The sequence below is a fragment of the Haemaphysalis longicornis genome, unplaced genomic scaffold (genome assembly GCF_048455015.1).
Source record: "Haemaphysalis longicornis isolate Haplotype H1 unplaced genomic scaffold, Haemaphysalis longicornis Haplotype H1 scaffold_7, whole genome shotgun sequence".
Classification (NCBI taxonomy): Eukaryota; Metazoa; Arthropoda; class Arachnida; order Ixodida; family Ixodidae; genus Haemaphysalis; species Haemaphysalis longicornis.
In genome coordinates, this window is record NW_027526422.1 from 115,731,655 (window position 1) to 115,753,786 (window position 22,132).

A 22,132-nucleotide genomic window follows, 5' to 3' on the forward strand; every position below is an offset into this window, starting at 1 on the left:
CCTCCTCAAAACAGGGCGTTTTTAGGTTATAGAAAGGAGGTATTTAGGGAGTGTTAAGAAATGTTCGGGAGAATTTAAGGAGGTCAAAATGGAGTATTCTTTACTTCCTGAAGGGCGTTTTTAGGTGATGTTTATGAAATTTTTAGGCGGTTGAATACGAGCCTATTATGGCTCCCTTTGGGAGTACTTATGTTAGTTTAGGGGCGTTTTGAGGAGGTTCAAGGGAAGCATTTACTTCTTTTGAATGGAGTTTGACGAAAGCTTGGGGAGTTTTGTAGGCCTTCCGAAAGGAGGTTTTCAAGGCCACAAGGGACAATTTCTAGTTCCCTGCGGGAGTACTGATTTCACACGGTTTTTCTCGATTTCAGGTTTATTTCAAACGAACTTTCGCAGACAAGTTTACATGGTACGTGGTGTACACAAGGAGGTTCCGAAATAAATACTTATGGCGACCTCATATTAGAAATCAGAAATGGTACATGGCTAAATAACACGCCAGTTACGAATTGAAGACAGCAATACGATGCTAGTTGAACAAACCGTAGAAACAATATTACTACAAGAACTGGGAATACGCGAAAAACAAAGATAGGCACAAACACAACCGCATGGTAAGTGAAATCATTATAGAATACTAGAGGATCGAGAACGCGTCAGTACTTATCAGAACTTATCAGTACGCATAAGCGCTCAGTACACAGTGGAAAAAATGGTTGCAGTGGTTTAAAACAACAAAAAAATTCAGTAGGTGGTGAAATGAGCGAGAGCTGTCTGCTAGTTGACCAAATTGTAGAAACAATAATAATACAAGAACTGGAAATACATGAAAAACAGATCGGCACAAACACAACCGCATGGTAAGTGAAATCATTATATAATACTAGAGGATCGAGAACGCGTCAGTATTTATCAGAACTTATCAGTACGCATCAGTACTAAGTACACAAAGTGAAGAAAAAATGGTTGCAGTGGTTTACAACAAAACAATTTTTCAATTTGTGGTGAAATGAGCGAGAGCTGTGCAACGATTTCATATTGAAAGGTAACAAGCATTTTGTAGGTGGTAAAGGCACAAGAGACAAATGATGTAGGAGACAGACTGCAGTGAGATGGCTATGGATAAATGAGTAATATAAAGAATGAAAAATATGCTGCGGAAAATACTAGTGCGTTTTGATAAAGACACAAATGCGCCAAGAAAAGTGACCGAGTCTGAAGGGTTAATTGCAATGATATAGAACAGAATGGGTGGTATCGCGACAGCTTCTTTAGAGTGAGAACAAAAAGCCATGAAATTCGTGTTTTTCGGATAATGTTTAGTTGATTCATTTCGCACCAGTTGCCAATATTATTTAGATAATTGTTTCAAGTTAAATTAGTTTGTTAATATTATTGCTTCACTGAAAGATAGCTGTATTATCAGCATACAGAACGGCCCATCAAATATCCCCTTTTCAGTAAAAAAAGAAAAAGAAAAAGTCAGAAATATATTACGGAAATCTTTTGGCTACTATCCAATGATTACAGGATTGTAAACAAATATTAGTGAGCGATATTGATGCGATAAAAGTTAATTAGTTCTAAATCCTTCACACGTGTTTTGTTGCAGGCAAGGTCCAAAAAGGCATGTTCCACAAACGTTAGAGCTCTGTGTGCCTTCTTGGGATATTGAATGTTGAAAACCCAGGACGATGCAAACAGACTACACAGTCCTCCCAGTAAAGATGATGCAGTCAAGACACGCTGGCCATCGATGTGGAGGCCTACTTCCCCGTTCACGGAATGCAGGCAGGGAGTCAGAGGAACATCTGCCTGAAAAAGCAAAAAAGAAAAAAAATGCCCCACACGTAAAATTCAAAACAGACACTATGGTTAAATGAACTTAATAATTCGGTACAGTAATAAAATTGTAAGGCCAGGTTCCCTGCGAATTCCAGTACCTAAATTAGGAATGCAAAGGCTTCATAAAACCAAGTGCCAGTACAGTAACCGTCGTGGCTTTTGCAGCAATAAAAAAGATATTACTTCCGCACAATATACTCGAGCACAACTTTAAATGACAGTGAAGATAAAATGCAAGTCTCTGTAGGTTGATAGATTAGTTTTTGTTTTTGACTGAAAAACACTTTGGTATTGCATGATTTTGTTAACTGCTGTTTCTTGCTTTAAGATGCCAGCTTGCATCTATTCAAGAGAGTGGGCACACAGTTAAAGATGCAAACCCTTACACTGCCTCTCCCCTACCATGGTGGCTCACTTTCATAGAAAAAGTTCAGCTTTTGCGAGCTGGACGGCTGTTGCAAGCCGTGGCAATACTCACTTCTGCTGGAGGGGCCAACTTGGTTTCCGAATGCAGCCTTGCCTTGTACAGCACAGCCTATCCTGCCTTGAGATCTATGAAGTCATTCAACTCGATCATGTATAGGATCTGCAGAAGAAAATCGTGTCAGCAAATAATGAATTCATGCCGGCAGGCACCCACTGTTCCAGTTATACTTGCAGATACCTCCACCTATTTCCCTTCTGGTGTTACAGCCAAAGCTCATTTGTTACGGCTTGTCTCATCAAGTATGGTCATCTTTCATAACACAGCTAGTCATACAGGAAAGTCCTTCACTGGGTCAGAAAACACTTTCTTTTTTTACAGTAGTAATAAGCTAGGCGACTCAGTCATCCGTATTCTGACACCTTAATATTCTGTGTCACCGAGCTGACAAGCATGATTGGTGCATAAGGTCATTTGTAGCCGCAACCGTTACTACAGCCTTGTTAGCTAACGTAAACCTCGTTCATGTTACCAAATTACTTGTGATTGCATGGCAACAAAAAAACAGCTGAAATGGAAACGCTATTCTCGCAAACTTACCAACGCTGCATGCAACACACACCTGCCTTAGTTAATTTACCGCGATTGTAGAAGTTTCCGTCACGCAAAACCACAGTGCACTTTTTGGAGCTGCAAGCTCCGTGTCAAAATCGAGTGTGAGATGAATCGAGTAATTTTTGTGTATGGTCTTACTATTGATTATGACAAAGTTATTACCAACAAAAGAAGAGTGTGTGCATTGTTCTTCTAAAAAATGATATCCTTTTTTATGCCCGGCAGACTTGTGTCATACTACGGCAAACTCGGTTCTCTTCCATAAGGGCATGCATTTGTGTTTTTAATTACGTGGCCTTAGCTGGCGACTGACGGGCCCCGATTGTATAGAGACCCCTCATTATCATCCGAAAGGGAATAAAAACATTTCGGTTTCGAACCACGTCGCCGTCGTGGTCCGCACTATATGCATTTAATCGTTCGATAGGCTCATAGCATCTTTTACGCATGTCACCGTTTCCTTAATAGGGTACGCTGTTAGATGTGAAGAGTCGACTCAAGCGAACAAACAACCCCACCGAATCTACAGGGCACAGTTTTCGAAGGGGGTGGCCGTCTGATCTGCGGCTTTCGCCGACCAGAGCGCTAAGAATGAGTCACAGCCTTGAACGAAAACAACACAAAGACTTATATTTGGACAGGCGATCCATCAGGAGCGTTAACAAATAGATATTACAAAGTAGAGCAGTTAACTAAAAATAACACGAGCAGTTCGATGCATATGAGAGACAGAGTCCCACAATATTCACCGACCGGGCCCGACGATGCACCGCTGTCGGAGGCGATTCGGCTACCTGAGTAACCGTCACGTTGCTTTGAAACGACGCCGCGCGCGACAAACGATTTCATCTCGAATGCCCTGTTACAAACCGGCCTACAAAAGAATGCGAATGCATACCCCAAAAGCCACAAACAAGTACAATAAAACGAGTGTGCGCTTTTTTCTTTGCCCGTGCGTTTACGTGGTGTGTGCGGCACGGGTACTTCGCAGTTAACCCTATCCAAACGTTTGACAAACGCATCGATTGATGACAGACCACTTACCAGCGAGCTGTCCACAGCTGTCGCCGTATCCAAATGTTGTTACCTGCCGTTCGTCGTGTGACAGGGACACAAAAATCTTTCCACCAAATGGCGCTACTAGCCCTTCTCAAATAAGAAAAAATGATGGCCCAAGGCGAGGCGCTTGAAGCTCCGGCCGCACCAAGTCACCGGCCGCGCTGCATTGATAGCACGGAGGTTGTTTACATCCGGGCAGCAAGTCGTGCCGCCAGGGCAAGTTGAGTCGCTGCAGTCGGGTGCGTTGGCGCGCTGGCACGAGAATTTAAATTGTCTATACATGCGCAAGCAAGCGAAGCAGATAAACATTGCAATTGTTTGCAACGGCGAGAACTGTCTCTTTGTTAGCAGAAGAGTTTGACAACACCTACCGCCAAAATAAACAGATTGAAACAACACGGCCGTGCTGTCTGCTTGTGATCGCGCTGGCTGAAGCATCTATACGGGTATACGTACGGTATCGGTTTTGTAGCTGCATGCAACCGTCGCGTCCTGCTTTCTCGTTCTAATTAGCATTAGTCCACAGTTGAAGTGCTGACACACGCAAACAACACAAGACTAACATGGCGACCCCCCGCTTGAGATGATTACCCCATATGGCGAGTTTATTGTGGACGTGGTTGTATACAAGGAACCAAACGCCATCTCACAAATGTTGTTAAGCCGTTCTAAATCCTCCCTTTTGCTACACGGATGGGAAACGGTACTACCATGGAGGTTCGTCCACTTTTTTAGACCATGCCTAGGGAGTACATTTTTTGCTTTAAGTACTTTTCAGGGCACATTACTTGATTAAAACTCCATTTCCGGCTAGTTTGCGTTTACAGTGCAATGTGGAAATAAACAGGGGAAGGGTCCTGTCGGCCCTCCTTGGCGAACCCTTCAAATGTGGTAGTCAGCGTTACCCCAAAAATGCGTGTAGACACTGGCGCCGGTCTCATCTGTGGTGTTCGTAGAACGCAACAACCATCTACAACTATTATGACAGTCTGCTAGGAATAACTGTTATGGTTGCAGCGTTTAAAGGCATTACTGACAAAAGAGCCGTTCAGGTTTCCCTGGAGAAACTCGTGAAATGAACGCAACACGAAACTAGGTTTCTTTCAACAAACAAGGAAGAAAAATTCGAATGAAAATAGGTTGGCATGGGTGGCCCACAGCCCAAAGACAAAGCTCTTTGTTCGTCAATATAACACAGTCATGTGCAATACCTCGAGTTCAATCAAGTGAATACAAGATTGCTGCCGCGTCTGTTTGCAATGGCGCTAGTATTTTTTTCTGAAACTTCTGCACTTTACCACATGTTGCACAACTAGTATGGAAAACCACCGAATTACTCTTTCGCATCGGACCACAATGGCGGATGCCTAGCGATGACTTGTGCTTCTAAAGCAGGATTCTAGTGTCAAAACCTCAAAATGGCTTAGTGTCCTTTTTTCCGGTCTCGGGTAATGATTTCCACGGAACCACGCATGCACGCACCAGAAAACGAAAACAGGTTGCGTACAGCAAACACGACGAATACCTATCATTCATTTCGGCTGGAATTCTTCCGGCCAAGACCAGATTACGCTGAAGGCAAGTGCAGAACACACATTCGTACAAAAAAGACGTCAGATTCAATCATTTTTATTGTTCTAAAACCCTACACACCTTTTTTCGAACCTACATGGCGGCACCATTCTTGTTATGCACTTGATCCACCAAACGGTGTATGCATCCTTGTTCTTTATATCTTCAGAAATAAATCCGATCAAGCTTTGAGTGTTCAAATGTGTACTTCCTGACGAAATATTTTGTCATACGCTCAAAGCATTATCCCTTTGCGGTTCGTTCTCGGGCCATGCCCAACGACGGAAAACGGCCGTAGACCCGCCGCGGTGGCTCAGTGGCTAAGGCGTTGCGCTGCTGAGCACGAGGTCGCGGGTTCGATTCCCGGCCGCGGCGGCCGCTTTTCTGATGGAGGCGAAAAGCAAAAACGCCCGTGTGTACGAGATTTCGGCGCAGGTTAAAGATCCCCAGGTGGTCAAAATTAATCCGGAGCCCTCCACTACGGCGCGCCTCATCGCCTGTGCTGCGTCGGCGCGTTAAACCCTACAATCAATCAAAACGGCCGTAGTGTTCTGTTGTCGCGCTGTTCCCCGACATGGGATTTCAAGTTCAAATTTCATTTTGAACCACGTTTATGGTACAAAGCATGGTCAACTAAAAATAACAGAACATGTACATGCCGTACGAGGAAGGCAACAGTAGAAATAGTATGGTCTGTCGCAAAAACAATTGGGCACGTCCAAAAGGCCACTTAAATTTCTTGATGTTAAATCATGGTTGTCGACACACCGCGGTGGCTCAGTGGCTAAGCGGGTTCCAGGGAGCCGAGGCCGCTTTCCTGGTGGAGGTGAAAAGCAAGAACGCCCATGTGTTCGAGATTACGGCGCATGATAAAGATCCACAAGTGGTCAAAATGAATCCGGAGCCATCCACTATGACGGGCCTCATAACCTATGTAGTTTCTGTGCGCTAAACCCCATAATCAATCAATCAATCAATCAATCAATCAATCAATCAATCAATCAATCAATCAATCAATCAATCAATCAATGATTGTAGTCAGTGATTTTTTTCAGTTTCTGTATCGTTAATGCTAACGATAGTATCTGGTAGCGCGTTCCATTCTTTGGCTGCCCAAATAAACAACAATTCTGCAAATGTGGTAGTTTTGGGGCGAGGGTATTGTACTTGTATGCACGGTGTTGCAACGACGATCAGAAAAATGTGGGCGTTTGGTGACGTAAATGCTCTGTGGGGATGCGTGGTAGAATTTATAGAATAACGCGGGTCGTGCAGCTTTTCGCTGGTGACTGAGGGCAGTAAGGGGTGCGTAATCTTACACTGTAAAAATATACGCACTCAGACATTGTAGTCACCATGATTGGCGTGCATGCAAGTCCGCTTCGTCTTGTTGCCCCCGCCAGGAAGCTGCCTAAGTGCAGCCGAGAAAAATAGCCACCTTTAAACTGGCTAACGCTTAGAATAGAAGATCGAGGTAACCAAAGACTCACTCGCCAGCCGATCTGAGCTGACTGCATTGGCCTTTTAGGAATGTCCTCAGCGGCGTTAAAGTTTTTCCTCCTTGCAATAATTGAAAATCAGCTTTAGAATTGCAACGCTTCTCAAATACAACCGCTAACCGGCCCTCACTGCGCATCCCAGAATATAGGCTTGGTGAATTCATTTCACTGTACATGTATAACTAAGGACAGCTTAAATAGCCATGTATACGCTGCCAGACGCTCTCATTCGTTGTATCATGAGGAAGTTTCATAATGTTTCCGAAGCATTCCGCGTTTTTGAAGGTTTGGAAGAAAGCATTGGCCCAAAAAACTTCTTTCCGCTTGGAACAGCGGCACAAAACTGGCATTCAGCAGACAACCCTTCTCGTCAAAAAAGCACCGAAGACTCCTTAAGCAACTTTAGGAATGCAAAAATGTTTTTGTTTTCTACGTAAGGTGCACGTCTGACGTCCCTGAGAAACGATCTGAAACGTCTGTCAGAAACCCTGGTATGGCTCCTTAAGAGTGTGAAGCAAGAAAACAAATCTGCCAAGTACAGCAGACGGTTTCACATTATCAGTGTGTCCTTCAACGGATTCCGTATATTTGGGGCAAAAAAACAATGGCACACTGGGCTTTTGTGTTGCTTAGCCCTGGCTACATGAATTACCCAAAGACAACATTTGGGCAGTAACTTAGATTTGTGATTTGCGGAATAAACAATCCACGCGCATCGCTTTCATCGACAGTCTTCAAAATTGAGTATTGGTCGATAGGCGTAGATAAATTGAAGTCAAAAATCGGCTTTTGTCACGTCTGATATACTTATAAATTTGAGGTGCCTCGCTTTGTGTTGTCGTAAATAAATTCAACCAGCTTTCATAAACTTATGGACACCACGCAATTGGGACTAATCTAGCAAGCCTAAAGTAGCAAGCAACTCATTTAGAGGCCCCACTAACTTAGTTCCGCCGTAAGGATGCCGTGTTTCATTGAACTGACGAGCAACATGGCGCTATCAGCGAGCAGCGGTAACGGCTGCTTACGACTCCGGTATAGCACCTGGAATATACGACCTCCAGTATTGGGAACTTTTGATAAAATGGCTGCGGCTTAGCTCAGCTAACACTAGATATATGCAAAGCAAAATTTTCGCTTAGCCTGGTCGAGCTTTGGTTTCACTTGGTTAACCTTTGATTTAACTCCAATTATTACACTATTCGTCCGAAGCCTGCCTTTGTCTACGGTTGAGGACCCACTTGTTCGGCTTCGGGAGCCGAACGGCTCGCTTTTTTTCTGTTTGCTACGCCAGCTTAGGCCGCTCGGCATTTCGGTTCCTCTGCAGTCTAAGCTAATATAAAGGTATGCCGCTCAACGGGCAAGGAGAGCCACCTTTTTTCTACATACTGTAGCCTGCAACAATACCTGCAGCAAATACTGTAGCAATATTTTAATGTTTTGGGCTTCGCTAAAAGCAGGCAAAGAAGACTATCTAAAAGTTCAATTTTTAGGCGAAGCTTGTTACTTCAGGTACAACCCTTTCCAGGTACAAACATTAAAGCAAGTGCCTCATTCTCTCAAGGTCAACCAAGCGCACGTGCTATTCTCCGCGCCGACGGTAGTGCCGCCGACCATGCCCCGGCAATACACCAAACGAATGCGCGGCGACGATGGTTTCCTCACTGAAAGCTGTACACGGTTTAAGCGCTAAAGAAGATGGACACGAGAAGGGAAACAGGACCAGCGCTACGTTTCCTGTGTTTGCATTTTAAAGGGACACTGAAGTGATTAGTAAACATTGCGGGATTACTAGCGCTAATTGTAGTCCGGAGTCCATAGGCCATGTTTCGACTACTCTGTGTGCGTTTACGCGCATTTAGTTAATAGAAAAATCAATTCGAAAATGTTGTCCTCCTTTCTGCATCCTCGCCCATTTTCCGTGGCGTTTTTCGTGTGACGTCAGGAGGAACTGACTTGGCTTTACTGCGCTACTGCAGGGCTCGCCGAACTTCCGACAGTCAGTCGGCCAGCGTTTAGTGCGCCGGCCGCCGACGGGTCATCGCAATTCGTTCGCTCAGTTGAAACTAAGCCACGACACGTTTGTGAACGGAAGAATGTGCGTTTCTTTAGTTTGTTAGTTTGTACACTGTCAAGCTCCAAGTCCAGGTCGCTCCACACAAGCGCTGCACAAGCGCACATGCGACGCTTCGCTGACTGGTACGCTAGTAGCAAAATCTAAGGCCACTTGAAGGCGGGAGAGGAGTCAGCGAAGTCAGCATAGGTACTCAGGAAATAAACTCAACTGAAACTTTTTCCGTACAGGGTAAAACTAGGGAGCAGGAAGCATCGTTTTGCGCTGGGTGAACAAGCACAGCGGTCAGCAGCATGACCACAAATCTGCGAACGCTTTTCCGTCTAAGAAGTGCAATTGCTAGACGTGAGATATTATAGACATTTGGGGGATACCTACTGCACGAGCGCTATACAACAAATAGTCACCTAAGCTGGTTGAAACGCTAAAACTAAATAAAAGTGCAAACTGGTTACACATCACATAGCTTAAATTTATAGTATAGGGAGCGCTTGCTTGCCCGAGGCCGAGTGGTCTGGACCGCTAGGCATGTTATTTTGCAAGTCACATGTTCGAATCCCCTAGGGTGCATTCTTTTTTTTTAAATGCGGAGCATTTCTTATGCTCTACTTGTTCTGCGTCGTTGATGGCGGCGCCGTCCACACGCTCACTGCGCATGCGCAACTCTCCTCCTTACACCCACAGCTCCGCTATACTACACTATAAAAAAAGAAATAGTTAGCGGCGCCCGGTTTCGATCCCACGACTCTCCGGCCGCAACGGGAGGTACCCGGTGCTCTTCCCACTACGCTACAAATCCGGGACAGGAGCAAGTGCTACGAACGCGCCTTATGTCCTTGACTCATTCAAACTACGTCAAGAAGCTACTGATACAACGAAGGCACGCGAAGCTGAACGTCAACGGAAACGACGAACTGAAAACTTTAGAGGGGGATGCTCAATTTCCCGTGGGAAAGCTGTGGCGGGAAGCGCCACGCGCCTTGCAGCTCAACCAGCAACGTCCGCAGCGCCTCTGATGCTGATTGTGGCAGGATGCCCCTAGAGATTGGCCAACCAAAGAATCCATCACGAGATAGGTTCGCGTTCAACCACCATCGTCATCTTCCCGTAGGGGAGCCGCCGAAGAAGAAGAAGAACGAGAAGACAAAGCTGCGAAGAGGAGGGCGTGTACATTGCTCTCAGCCGGTGCACGAATGTCAACAACCTTTACCTCACCAAAGCTGACGGAGACTACCGATTCTACCACAGAGACAACATCGACAAGAACATGATGGACGAGTTTCGGCGCCTCGAGAACCACCGCCTACTCACCGTAACACAACAGCACTTGCGTGCCTTTGCCACTGGTGTGGACCCGGACGCGGAATTCCCTCTGGCGCTAGTAAAAACCAGATCACTCAACATAACGGCAACACAATGGAACCACACGGAACCGCCACGATGCTTCGCATCTTCATCAGGGTTCCCCACGGGAAGATGGTGTAATTTTTTTTTGTAAGTTCAATTTTTCGTTTTCGGTGGATGTTTTCTATACCGAGTTCATCCTTTTTGGGCAGTAACGTTCACTGCTCCGCGAACTAGTTCGCAGAACGCGCGCGGACTGACACTGACACGCTAGCGAGTTCTCGTTGGCGTGCTGTTGCCATAAGCACGGACTGCTTGAGGGAAGTGGGCACAGGCAGAATCAACAGACCCTTGGCATGGTGCGAACACGCTTTTTACGGTACAGGCATGAGTGAGGCAAGCTCCAAATATGGGGGAAAAGCGCATGACATTTGGGTGTCTGCGGGTACGCGGAGGGCGTTCATCCACTGCGTGGGCCTCGGCTAGTGATTGCTACGATTCCAAGACGTCCTGGGAGGCTTATCTTAGCATTTTACAGCCGACATCGCAGAAGCGCAATGTGACGATTACTGAGATATCGAGATTGCCTATCCAACGATGAATTCGGATGTCTAGCATGTTGTTTTACAGAACCGAAACTGAAACTTGTTTGAATGCTAACCTTGGACATCGTCCAGTGACGGTGCCACCTCCTCCCGACGTCACAGCCTTTAGTTGGTGCGGCCGCCGCAGACCGCGCATGGTAGTTTTTCTTCTTTCCCGCTTGATAAAATAATTACCGACTTATCAACCGGATAAACGATGAAAAGTTTGTTAATTTGAGCCAGTTTTCACAGTGCAAGCAAAAACGGGCGCTTGACAAATTCACTTCAGTGTCCCTTTAAGAAGAAAGCCACAAGTGTGCATCTGCTGCGACCGCGAAGATTTCTTAGTGGTACCCATGGTGTGCGGCCAAAAAAAAACACTGCATTTTCTTACAGACCAGGTGGTTGATCGAAAAGCTCTGATGAGATCTCTGGGCACACTGCGTGTGCGCGAAGCCGGGCTTCCATTGCATCAAAATGTCACTTGAAAATCGCGAAAAAGGAAGGGTTCTACAAAACAATATATCTGCATCGATCACGAAGGAGGAGTACAATAATACTTTTTTACCTCATTAATAACGTATCGTTGTACATTTACATCGTTGGTAGATGCGCTTACTAAGTGCGTGAAAAATCGCCGCATGGGTTCGTTTCTCGTCTGCGATTGGGGCCTTTGAAGATACCGCGATCGATTGGACGCACTTCCAGTGACGGTGGGACGCACTTTTAGCGAAGGCTTTGACGCAGTTTTGATGTGAGAAAGCCTTCGCGCTTCTCTCAACCTTCTTTAGAAAGGGACGATAAAGATTTTATTGTGTCCATCTTTTAGTGCCTGAAGTATGTCGTTTATTGCCTACCAAATCGCGCAGCAGGATGTTCTTCCCCACTATAATCGTCTGATCACTCGTGTGTTGTGAGGGGACGGCTCCAAAATGGGGATAGAGGGAACCAGTGAGGGCGCGTGTCATCAGAAAATGACGCAAAAAAACGCGATGGTTGCATCAGACTTCACTGCGCGTAAGCCCCTCCGCCTAACAGCGTCGGTGTTTTGTTTTGCCGTGAAATTGCGCGCGTGTCCACTGCGCGCTCTAGCCCGAAAAACGATATTTTGCTCCGCAATCTTGGGTTAACTCCCTTCAACCCCAGCACAATATAAGACTAGGGTTGCAAGTATGTATCGTGTTCAAGATGAGAAACATTCTTAAGAATGACCACCACCCACGCTCGAGAGCATCTTTCCCCTAAATTCTCTCACCTCAATATGGTAACGTGGTGGCAGGTGACACGAACCATGTAGCGGTGAAGCAATGTATTTACGTAATGGTGAAGAACTATTTACATCAAGCCATAACCGAGCCCAGCGTGGCTGCGTCACGCACACAGCTCTTCGTCGTCATCCTTGGTGGTGGGCCATCGGGCGACGGGGATTGACCCGTCCCGTGACATCAGCTCCCCGGTCGATGACGACCGTCCCGGTTGACAGCTAGGCAAATTGGTGATTGAAGGCGGATGAGGGTTGGGTTGAAAAATGCAGTGACGAATCACTTGCCGCCATAGATGACGATGATGGCGTTCATGATGCCTGGCCCAGCAACAGCAATGGCTTCAACACCGGCGAAGCACGAAAAGGTCCGCGAGCCACGTCGGACGGAAGGGCGGGGGAACACATCTTCGGCTTGTCTGGGCACGGTTCGTTTCGTCTGGTCTTCATTCGGGTCTTTCGGGCTCCGGGACACGGGGCGGGGGACATCGTCTTGTTCTGGTCTCGACTCTGGCCTGGGGAAGGGGAAGGAGGCGGGATGAGGCGGGGAGAGGCGGTCGGCGCGGCTGTGGTGTCCTTGGCGGCTGCGTCCACGCCGATGCGATGCGATGCTGGGGGGAGGATGGGGATGACGAACCCGCACACTCCGCCAACACAAACCATCGAGCGATGAAGCGATGTATATACATAATGGTGAAGAACTAGTTACATCAAGCCATAACCGAGCCCAGCCTGGCTGCGTCACGCACACAGCTCTTCGTCGTCATCCTTGGTGGTGGGCCATCGCGCCAAGGGGATTGTCCCGTCTCGTGACAACATCACGTACTAAAGGACTTCGCTGGTCACCCACCTGTGCAGAATGGCATCCCTCCCATCTTTTTTCGTCGTCACCGTATATGCACTGTTGGCCCGAACAACTTTTTCGCATTTTTTTGCAACCTTAAATTCGGCCGGCGAAGAAAACAATTCCGAAAATTACTTCCCTCAAATCACGTTAGTTTACTTGCTATAATGCGGCTGGTTTACTTCCAGACGTTCGGCTAACCTTTTCATTTTACTCATGCTTCATCACCATCGCACCTATTCACTCTTGCAAATAGCCACAGTAATGGCACGGGTTGTGAACTTTCTCAGCTCTAAGTCCTGTTCTATCATCCCTTTTGCACCATTACAGCATTGGTGCAGTAGGAGCTTGGGCAAGTTAATGCGATATAGGAAAACCAAAAAAACACCGCGCAATGGTCACATACGTGCAACATGCGCACGTACGCTCCCCTTGAGTCCCACGCAATTTCTTTGGCTGGTACTATTTTCGCAACGTGCTTTCTTCAAAACACCATACATAAAAACCTGCATTTCAACAGGCAAATAAGTGTCTCACCACTGGCGAGAGTTTCCGTAGGCTCAAAGTCCGTCTGACGAAGCTATGTACGCTGCCTGTTAGTTATTTGAAGAGCGCCCACAAGGGAAAGACAACCTGCTTCTGCCATCGTACTTCAGCACATTAGAGACACGAAGGCATCGTCTTACTACGAGGCGCGGTGGGGAAGCAATACACGGGGCCGTAAATCCGTGGGGCTGGCTTCCAAGGACGCAACTATCGGGCTGATGTTGTTTACTCAAGCATTCTGTTCTAGTGCCACGTTCATGATGTATATGAAAAGCAGCTATCTCAGATCAATTTGGCGCACCCACTCGACGCAAAAAAATGTTCCTTTTCCGTGCGGGTGCTCTTTACGAGAAAACCGAAGAGGCCGGTGCTGACACCCAAATGGCCGAGGAGATCACGATCACCACACTCTTGCACCTTCTTCACCACGGCTTAATTCGGTCATCATCCGGGAACGCTAGACGCCATTACGCGTAGCCTGGCAATGTGGTTACTGGGGTAACTTGTAGCCGCAATCATCAAAAAATTGTTTTGGGTTAAAGTACGCAGTTCACCCATCCCTTGTAAGCATTCACGGCTGTGCTGTCTCGCTTAAAGGAGGAGTATCCCTCACATAGATAAACCGACAGACTTGATCTTTCTTTCGCCAACATTACTTCTGCTTTCGCGACGAAGCTTATGCTGCGCACGGTCAGTTACGATCTTCGCATCCGAGCTCAAAGCGCTCAGCGTGTATTGACAGTTTTAAGCCCGCATTGAAGATCCGTGCAATGATCCAACGCGTCGTACAGTAAACTCGACGTGTCACCTGACAAGTAGTGCAATGCTACACCCCTTACGAGGCCGCCCATCAGAAGAATGGTTTAGGATAACGCGGAATTCTTGTAACAGAGCAACTTCCCTCTGTGCATCTTCACACTATTTTGAAGTTCCTGCTAGCTCTAAACAACCTTTTTTTTCCTACCGAATCACCCCACACCAGCATTTGCGAACTAATGAGAATATTTACATGTTGGCAGTTTAATGGTAAGCCAACTACCAGAATATCTGCGTTTATCATCAAACATTCCGTCGTAGTGCGAGACAACCGAACGTGGCTGAATAACCCTTTGTATAAATACCATAAAGCAGCAGCACCAGAATTGGTATTATTGGAACAATACCGTTCACCAGAACGCCAGTAGATGGAATCTTACCAACCTGGGAAATGGGAAGCAGGCGATTGTAGTGCATTACTGCATGTATTAGCTTCCGCTGCTTTGTGCCCAGGACTGGATGCCGGAAGAGGTTCCTTTGAAGTGTGGCTTGCGTTCGTCAGCGGGGCTAAAGATGGAGGTGGTAGGAGCCCCATCAGTCTTTCTTTTGCCCTGTGTTCAGCCAACAGAACTAAGGCAGCGTGCAGTAAAACCTCCAAATAAGAAGAAACAAAGCGCTCCCGAAAGAGGCGTAAACAAGTGTCCCAGTGTTTTTAAAAAAGTACGCGTTAAGTTCCATCCCGAGGCGTAAACCAGTTTCCTGGTGTTTTAGTGCCGTGACAACACGAGACGACGATTACAAGGACAACGACAGGAGGCGGCAACAGCCCCAGCCCCTGAGGCACTTCGGCCCTAAAAGAAAAACCCCGAGAGGTTATTTTGCAAGATTTTCTACTCTCACAACTCAAATACCTGAACGCCATTATAATCTCCTCAAGATTAGGAAAAAATAAAAGCTAATTTGGAAATTTTCAACGCTATCTCGCCGACGAACAGTGGCATAGTCTGTGCGCGGAACTGGGCAAGGAAAGCGACTTTTCCAAGCTATAGCGGATATATCGCGGGGTGTCCCGCAAGCATAAGCCTAAGTCCACAATGTTTCCACACTTCCTCCAAAGGACACATATGAAGGTGCGAAACAGCAATTTATGACTACTTTTTCCCCACGCTTTCCTTACTCTGCACACCCCGCTTCCACTATACCGGCATCATAGCCTGCTGATCATAGATCTGCGGGTTAAATATCTTTTATACAAATACTAAAAATGTCACATCTCCACATTACTTCCGTTTCCTTATTCAAATTAATTGAATTCAACTTGATTGATTTCTGAAAGGCAATGCACTTACGCATAGGAGATCAAAATTTGTGGATTTGTATGATTTGTTGATGCTTGAATAATCTGCGCTAACGGACTTCGTAGTTTATCCACTTGTTTGTTGATTATTCAGGTGATGTTCTCTTTAGATGTATCGGAATCGCATAGCCGTACTGACTATTGCATGTTGTTGACGTAGAAAGGCTTCGTAAGGCTCTCTTGTGCCTTTAGCCCCGGTGCCCGACGGATGCCGTCATAGAAAAATACGAATTAAGAAAAACAAACGTCGACCACAGTACACCGCCAGAAGCAAAAGCCAGTGAGTCCACATGTTTAAAGCCCATAAAAATAGTAGCTCTTCTTTTGGGAACTGCATAACACTAGCTAAGCATATAGAACTTCTAGACTTATTTGAGTAGATACATTTGTGTTCATAAAACGGTTCGCCTCCACCACGGCTAGTGCGTTATTGATTTCTGTTAAGTCAAAGTTTTTAGTTTGCCCCTGGAACCAATTTAATTTGTTCCTATGGATTCAGGAACTTTATTGAAGAGTCAATCGCATCCATAAAATCCTGACTCAGTAAGGGCGGTAAGGGTATGGTCACGCCACCTAGCGTACAGAGTATCAGACAGGCGAAATCCGCGAAAATCGAAATGGAACATGCAATAGCTTTGAGTCACCGCTAACGAACGCGAGCCCACTATCAATATCGTTAAATAATTTTATTCGCATAATTGGTTTAAATTATATTAGCACTTTTTCATCAGCCGAACAATTTTTTTCCGCCGGCATACGTTAGGTGCTTCCTGCAACAAATATGGGTCTGATTTTTACACCCACATACATCAGATATATGCGGGAACCCTTTTACAAACTAGTATTTTCAACTCTGGGAAAAGTCGTGTTGAGTGGTGAGAGCAGTACTTGGTGTCATGTTTATAATAGCATGCTCCCGTACCTAACGCATACCATTGTAAGAGCTGCTCAAGGCAGCTCGTACAAAATTGCCGACCTCCGCTGCAAGTGCGGGTTATAACGATCATTTTATCGAAACTACGTTACCACGGTACGATATATAAGAAAGTCTCTGGGAGTGCTTAAAACCTATTTTAATACAATTTCGCGCCACGATTTTAGTTTAATGTTCATATGCTACGGTGACAAAACTTGTGAAATTCTTCCGCGTTGAAAATTTTGCTAAATGAACACTCGCAGAAAATCTGACCGCTGCTCTTTAATGGTTTCAACAAAATCGAAGCACTTGTTCGCGAAAAACACAAAGTCATTTCTGGGACAATGACAAGCAAAACAACTTTGTTCTGGACTTTGTGGTGAAGCCAGGCACCGGGTGCCAAAGGTCACATGCTTTGCCCGTGCTATCACCGTTTTTGTGGCTGTGCTGACCTCAGAGCTGTTGTTGTCTGCTAGGTAGATATATGCAGTTATTGCAGCTTCCGCCTTAGCATTTCTCTCCTCGTGCCCCTTGTCTTTATAGCCGACAACACTCAAGGCGAACAGCGATATAGTCATCCACAGCTTGTAAGGAGGGCTGCGTAAAATCGCAAAGTGGTGCCTCCCTACGGCTACGTCGACGTATGCAAAATAACTGGGGGAAACCAACCCGCAAATAATACGGTGGTAGGAGTCATTGCTCTGCCTTTAGTCGCGATGTTCACCAAGTAGCCAATCTTAGTTCACTCGCCAAAATTTTTGTAAGCAGAAGGTCGGTCGATACTGGACGTCAAAAAATATAAAGCTGTTAGAACTGCTGATTCGCTCTTCGAAGTGCGAGCATCCAGGTTTGGTGCATTGATACCAGTTCACTGCTCGAAGCATTTCATGAACGAAATTTCGGGGACCGACCCTGCCACGCTTGCGTCCTGTGGTGGCTGCGCCAGTCTTATATTTCTAAATGACGAAATAGAAAATTACTCCGTTCTACGGCCACTCAAACACGGAAGAAATGGCGTTTCCTGTTTATTCGAACGCTTATAAGACAAAACCTGCCGTAGCTGGCGTGGTCGACAAGGTTTCGGCATTCATCTCAAACGTAAAGCGGATGTTAATCTTAGCTTGGTCGTCCTGATGACTGAGCTGGTAGTAGCAGCTATGGGACGCTAAAATTAAGTTTCGGGTTTCCCGAAACATACCATAATTCGAGTTCTGCCTCATACGTGCGCGCGAACACCTGGGCTATTCTAACCAACAAACTACACGGGATGCTTAGAATTTGCGAAGAACGTGAAGGCTATAGCCTACTTGGAGAATCTTTTAAACTTTGCGTGCATCCGCGGCCTCCAGCACTTGACCAGCCCCGGGACAGCACCCGCCAAAGCCCATTTCCCTCGCAGGCCATCGCCAGGAGCATTCTGTTCGGCTCCGATGCGTGCGCACACTTGTCGAGGCGGTTCGTGTCGCACGTGTGGCAGCAACCAATGCCCCTTTATAACCGCGGATGTTCTTTCCCGGCATGCACTGCATCGCCCTTTTTCACAGCCCACGTCCTCCTCTCCTCTCACACTGAAGTGTCCTTTTCTTTTCCTTAGAGCGCCTTATTTACCTCACGCTCGGTATGACAACAACTTCAAATTCTTTGTACCAGCCATTGTATATACCTAACAACGAGAATGCTTGAAACAAGAAAATCCAAGGCTTTCGCCTCTAAAAAGTGCTCCGTACCTGCATACTAGTATTATATCTCCTACTGTCTTCAGTTCCCTGAAGCGTAAAGCAAAAAAAAATTATCGTTTACTGCTCCGTGGTGAGAATTCCACCTACTTGAAAACAACGCAAAGACAAGACGGGGGAAGAAACAAACACAAGCGCTGGCTGATCATTCGCTCCTATATTACAGCAGTCTAGGAACATTGCAAAGCACGTATCATGTTCATCTTGAAAACGTCAACGTCTTTCTGCGCCCGTTTTCAAGATGAATCAACACCAACTCGCCCAACTTTCCATCCTGTATGATGTTCTCACAATGTAGTGACATTTCGCGCTAAGAAATAAAAAGAAGATAACATGTTGACACCTTACAATAGCGAAACAGGGGGGCAACGATACAGCGAGGTAGCAGCACAAAGAGCTGTCTGAAACATAGTGATTATTCTTCCGGATATTCAATATCACTGGCAAGCATGGTCGCACAGTCACAGAACAGGGTCACAGAATATAACCTCTTTACTCCCACCTCTACCATCCAGAAATTGGTGCTTAGTAGTTTATAACACTTGGCAAGCACCCTTCTTAGACTAGGACGTGTGCACGTTTTCGTTTGTTCCCGGACGACATTGGGTTATTCTTCCCAAATTTATTAAGACACAATTCTGCTTCGCTACATTGTCATGTTTTTAAACACTCAAATTGCTGCTCCAGCAGCTACAAATCGTTTTACGCAAACAATAGTAGTTGAATATATCATGAACATGGAACAACAATCCCGAAAGTTTACCGATAGGGTAGGAATTTAAAATCCCACAGGTCGGCGTTATTACGGATCTAGGCCCTTTTGATGATTGCAAACTTTCCCACATGGCCCCCCAACTTTGCCCGAATTCTATTCTCAAAGCCGTTTTGAAACTTTCAAGTATTGTTTCATGCCTTATTAAAAACTTAAAACAAAACGACCTGCCTGTACTACGATTGTTTCTTCACCGCCATTACACAGCGATTGTAATTTGTTTTTCTGGTCTGAAATCAGTTACCTAAAATAGCCAGTGCCCCAATTTCCCACACGCGTAATGACCACTCGGCGTACGATAGATCCGTATACAGTATAGTATGGGATAGTGTAGGACAGGAGTGGTTGGAAGTCAATGGGAGAGGCCTCCGTCCCGTGGGGGGGGGGGAGCTAAGTAGGCTCTTCACGAATATGGTAGTTTATTGGAGATACAAGCATATCGATAGTGGTCGCTATCCCGTCACAATAAACTAGCGCAGATAATACCATCACATCATGTATATTCTTAAACTCATCCTTGCGAACGTCAAGGCACGGATATGGTATATTGTCGCGCCATTGTAAAACATTTCCTTCCATCAAGGCCCACAAAGGTCAACGGTACATCGTTTCCAGAACGTTTGCAATAACCACAATTACAGAGATTTCTTTTTCACTCGCACGTGTTACCAAATCCGAATTATGTCTTATAACATATTCCAGTATATGAATCGAATGCACCTAAAGAAACCTTCCTTATTTTACTACCCCTCCTAAGTTCTAGTCGTTTCACTGGTGTGTTTAACCCATGGTTCGTGTCATAGTTTGCTAATAAAATGGTCACGGATGTGCAATCGTATAATGGCCGCTGTGGTGCTTTTTGATACAAAAAAGTATTTCAAGGAATCACTCAATTAATCCATCGATCAACGTCCTAAGCATGTCTATGATATTTTCGCCTTCTTACACGAGAGGGGCTCTCAGTTTTGAAACTTTTTTAAATGTCAATATCGCGCTCATTTTATTATATCCTGATCCGACTACTTGCATATTTCGCTTTCATCTTTCACACCTTAGTTTTTTTTGTTTCCATGAGTTTGCATCTTTTAGTTAACAATTCAGTTTTCTTTTGTAAGTCTTCACTTCGAAGCAGCTTGCTCTGATAATGGTTTTGGTCTGATCATACTTAATGTTCATGAAATTGGCCTTTACACTTCTAAGTGTCCTTGGGTAGCTCATTCCTCAAATCCAACACTGACAGGAGCTTTCGCCATTTTTATAAGCCTTCGCGATGGCACAGCAAGCTGTAATGTGTCACGCAAGCGCGGCCCAAAAGCAAGAGATAGACAGCAGCACTTTGCACTTCGTGAGTATAAACGTACTAGAGGAAATACAGAAAGCAACCTACCTGTGCTTAACCAAGCAAAAAGATTAGCTCCAGTGCATTACTTGTCGCAGTTGTCACCGGCAAAAAGGAGCTGCTGACCTTGCGTTCTCTTTTACAGCGATGCCTAAGGCAAAGCGGCACATATGTCCAACAGGCTCATCTTGTGAGACGCACTCGTAAGGAGGCCCATTGTTGTTTTGCGTGTCGCTGTTTGACGCCGAAACAACTTTCACCGTGACGTCAGACAGTCCCGAGACGCTCGGTCGTTATCTGGGACCTGCATGTAAGAAAGCCAAAAGGTTAGCGACCATACAATGCCTGACCTAGTCGACCGTGTGAAGCTATAAACGCTTCCTGTATGCAGATTTTATAACTTGGCTAGGTAAACGCCAGTGATAAAGGCTGCCCGCACGCGGCGTTTAATGTCCAAAGCAAGTTTTAGTATGTAAACATGACTCTAAACACCTTCATTCTTCTTTTTCTCTCCTTTTGGGGCGCGTTTACAGTGGTAAAGAGGAGGAATGTTCCGACTGTGTTTTTTGCCAGTACTCGGATATGTGTGGACTCCACGGGTGTAATACAACGAAGAAAAGCCTCAGTGCAACGGAGGCGTCTTGCACTTGAAACAATCGCTGAATGCACCAAAAACGTTTTCGCGTTGCATGGCGTCACCCTTAAAAAACACCACAGTAGGCGAAGGCGGGGCTGTTAATACAGTTGGATGTGCGCGTGGTTCTCGTTGCAACGATTCTCGTCATTTGTACTTGAGGTATACTCATAATGGTTTCTCTAGAAGTATCTTCACACAAGTTAGGCAAAATTAGTTGCATGCGTTTTCATCTAAAGTTTGAGCTTTTTGAAATATCCAGATCAAAGAGCAGTTACGTGTAAACGGGCACTTTCAGGATTTGCGATTCCATTTCCTTCAAATAAGTGCATGAGGGGGATTAATTCTTACCCACAGCCCGAGATTTCTAATACAATGTCAAGATAACAACAAATTAAATCATTTAACACTGACCGCTGTTAAGGGATTTAAATTGTTATCATGACATTGCATTACAAGCACTCACCACTGTATGGAGGCGATGAGCAAAAAGGCCCGTGTGTACGAGATTTCGGCGCGCGTTAAAGATCCACAGAAGGCCAAGTTAATCCGGAGCCCCCACTACGGCGCACCTCATCGCCTGCGTTGCGTCCGGGCGTTAAACCCTAAATCAATCACTCAACACTGACCACTGTTTACTGGGTGACATGAAAGCTGCAGAGGCCAGGCAGCGCAAGCACTGGGCGTAGGCGGGCAGTAGGGCGGACATACCCAAGCCCGCTAAACGCTGGCCAGCACATTTGTTCACCGTCTTCTGCACTCGTCAGTATGTCTGCGTTAACAGTGCACGACATTTAGCCGCACAGTGAGGCACCAAAATGTTGCCTGCCTATTATATTTTGCATTGTTTTCCTCCAGTGGCTGCAACTCTTTTTGTGAGGCGTTCGTCTTGCAGTGGAAACAAATAAGCTGTTCTTGTTGATTTGCTAGTGACAATGACGATGATCACGATAGTGAT

At 45.8% G+C, this 22,132-nt stretch overlaps 1 protein-coding gene across 3 annotated transcripts in view; it reads right to left on the reverse strand.

Annotated features, from left to right (window-relative positions):
• The window catches only part of LOC144146849 (monocarboxylate transporter 12-like), a 49,882-nt gene extending 29,012 nt beyond the window's left edge, over nt 1-20,870 (reverse strand). Inside the window, exons 1-2 of one of the 3 annotated variants that reach the window (XM_077678792.1) lie at nt 20,589-20,870; nt 14,865-14,987 (exon numbers count right to left, since the gene is read on the reverse strand). In XM_077678792.1, coding sequence (XP_077534918.1) covers nt 14,865-14,897 — 33 coding nt within the window. In that variant the 5' untranslated portion in view covers nt 14,898-14,987; nt 20,589-20,870. The remainder of the gene's footprint in view (nt 1-14,864; nt 14,988-20,588) is intronic. The other 2 variants (XM_077678790.1, XM_077678791.1) reach the window with 2 other exon arrangements.
• Nucleotides 20,871-22,132: the final 1,262 nt, after the last annotated feature.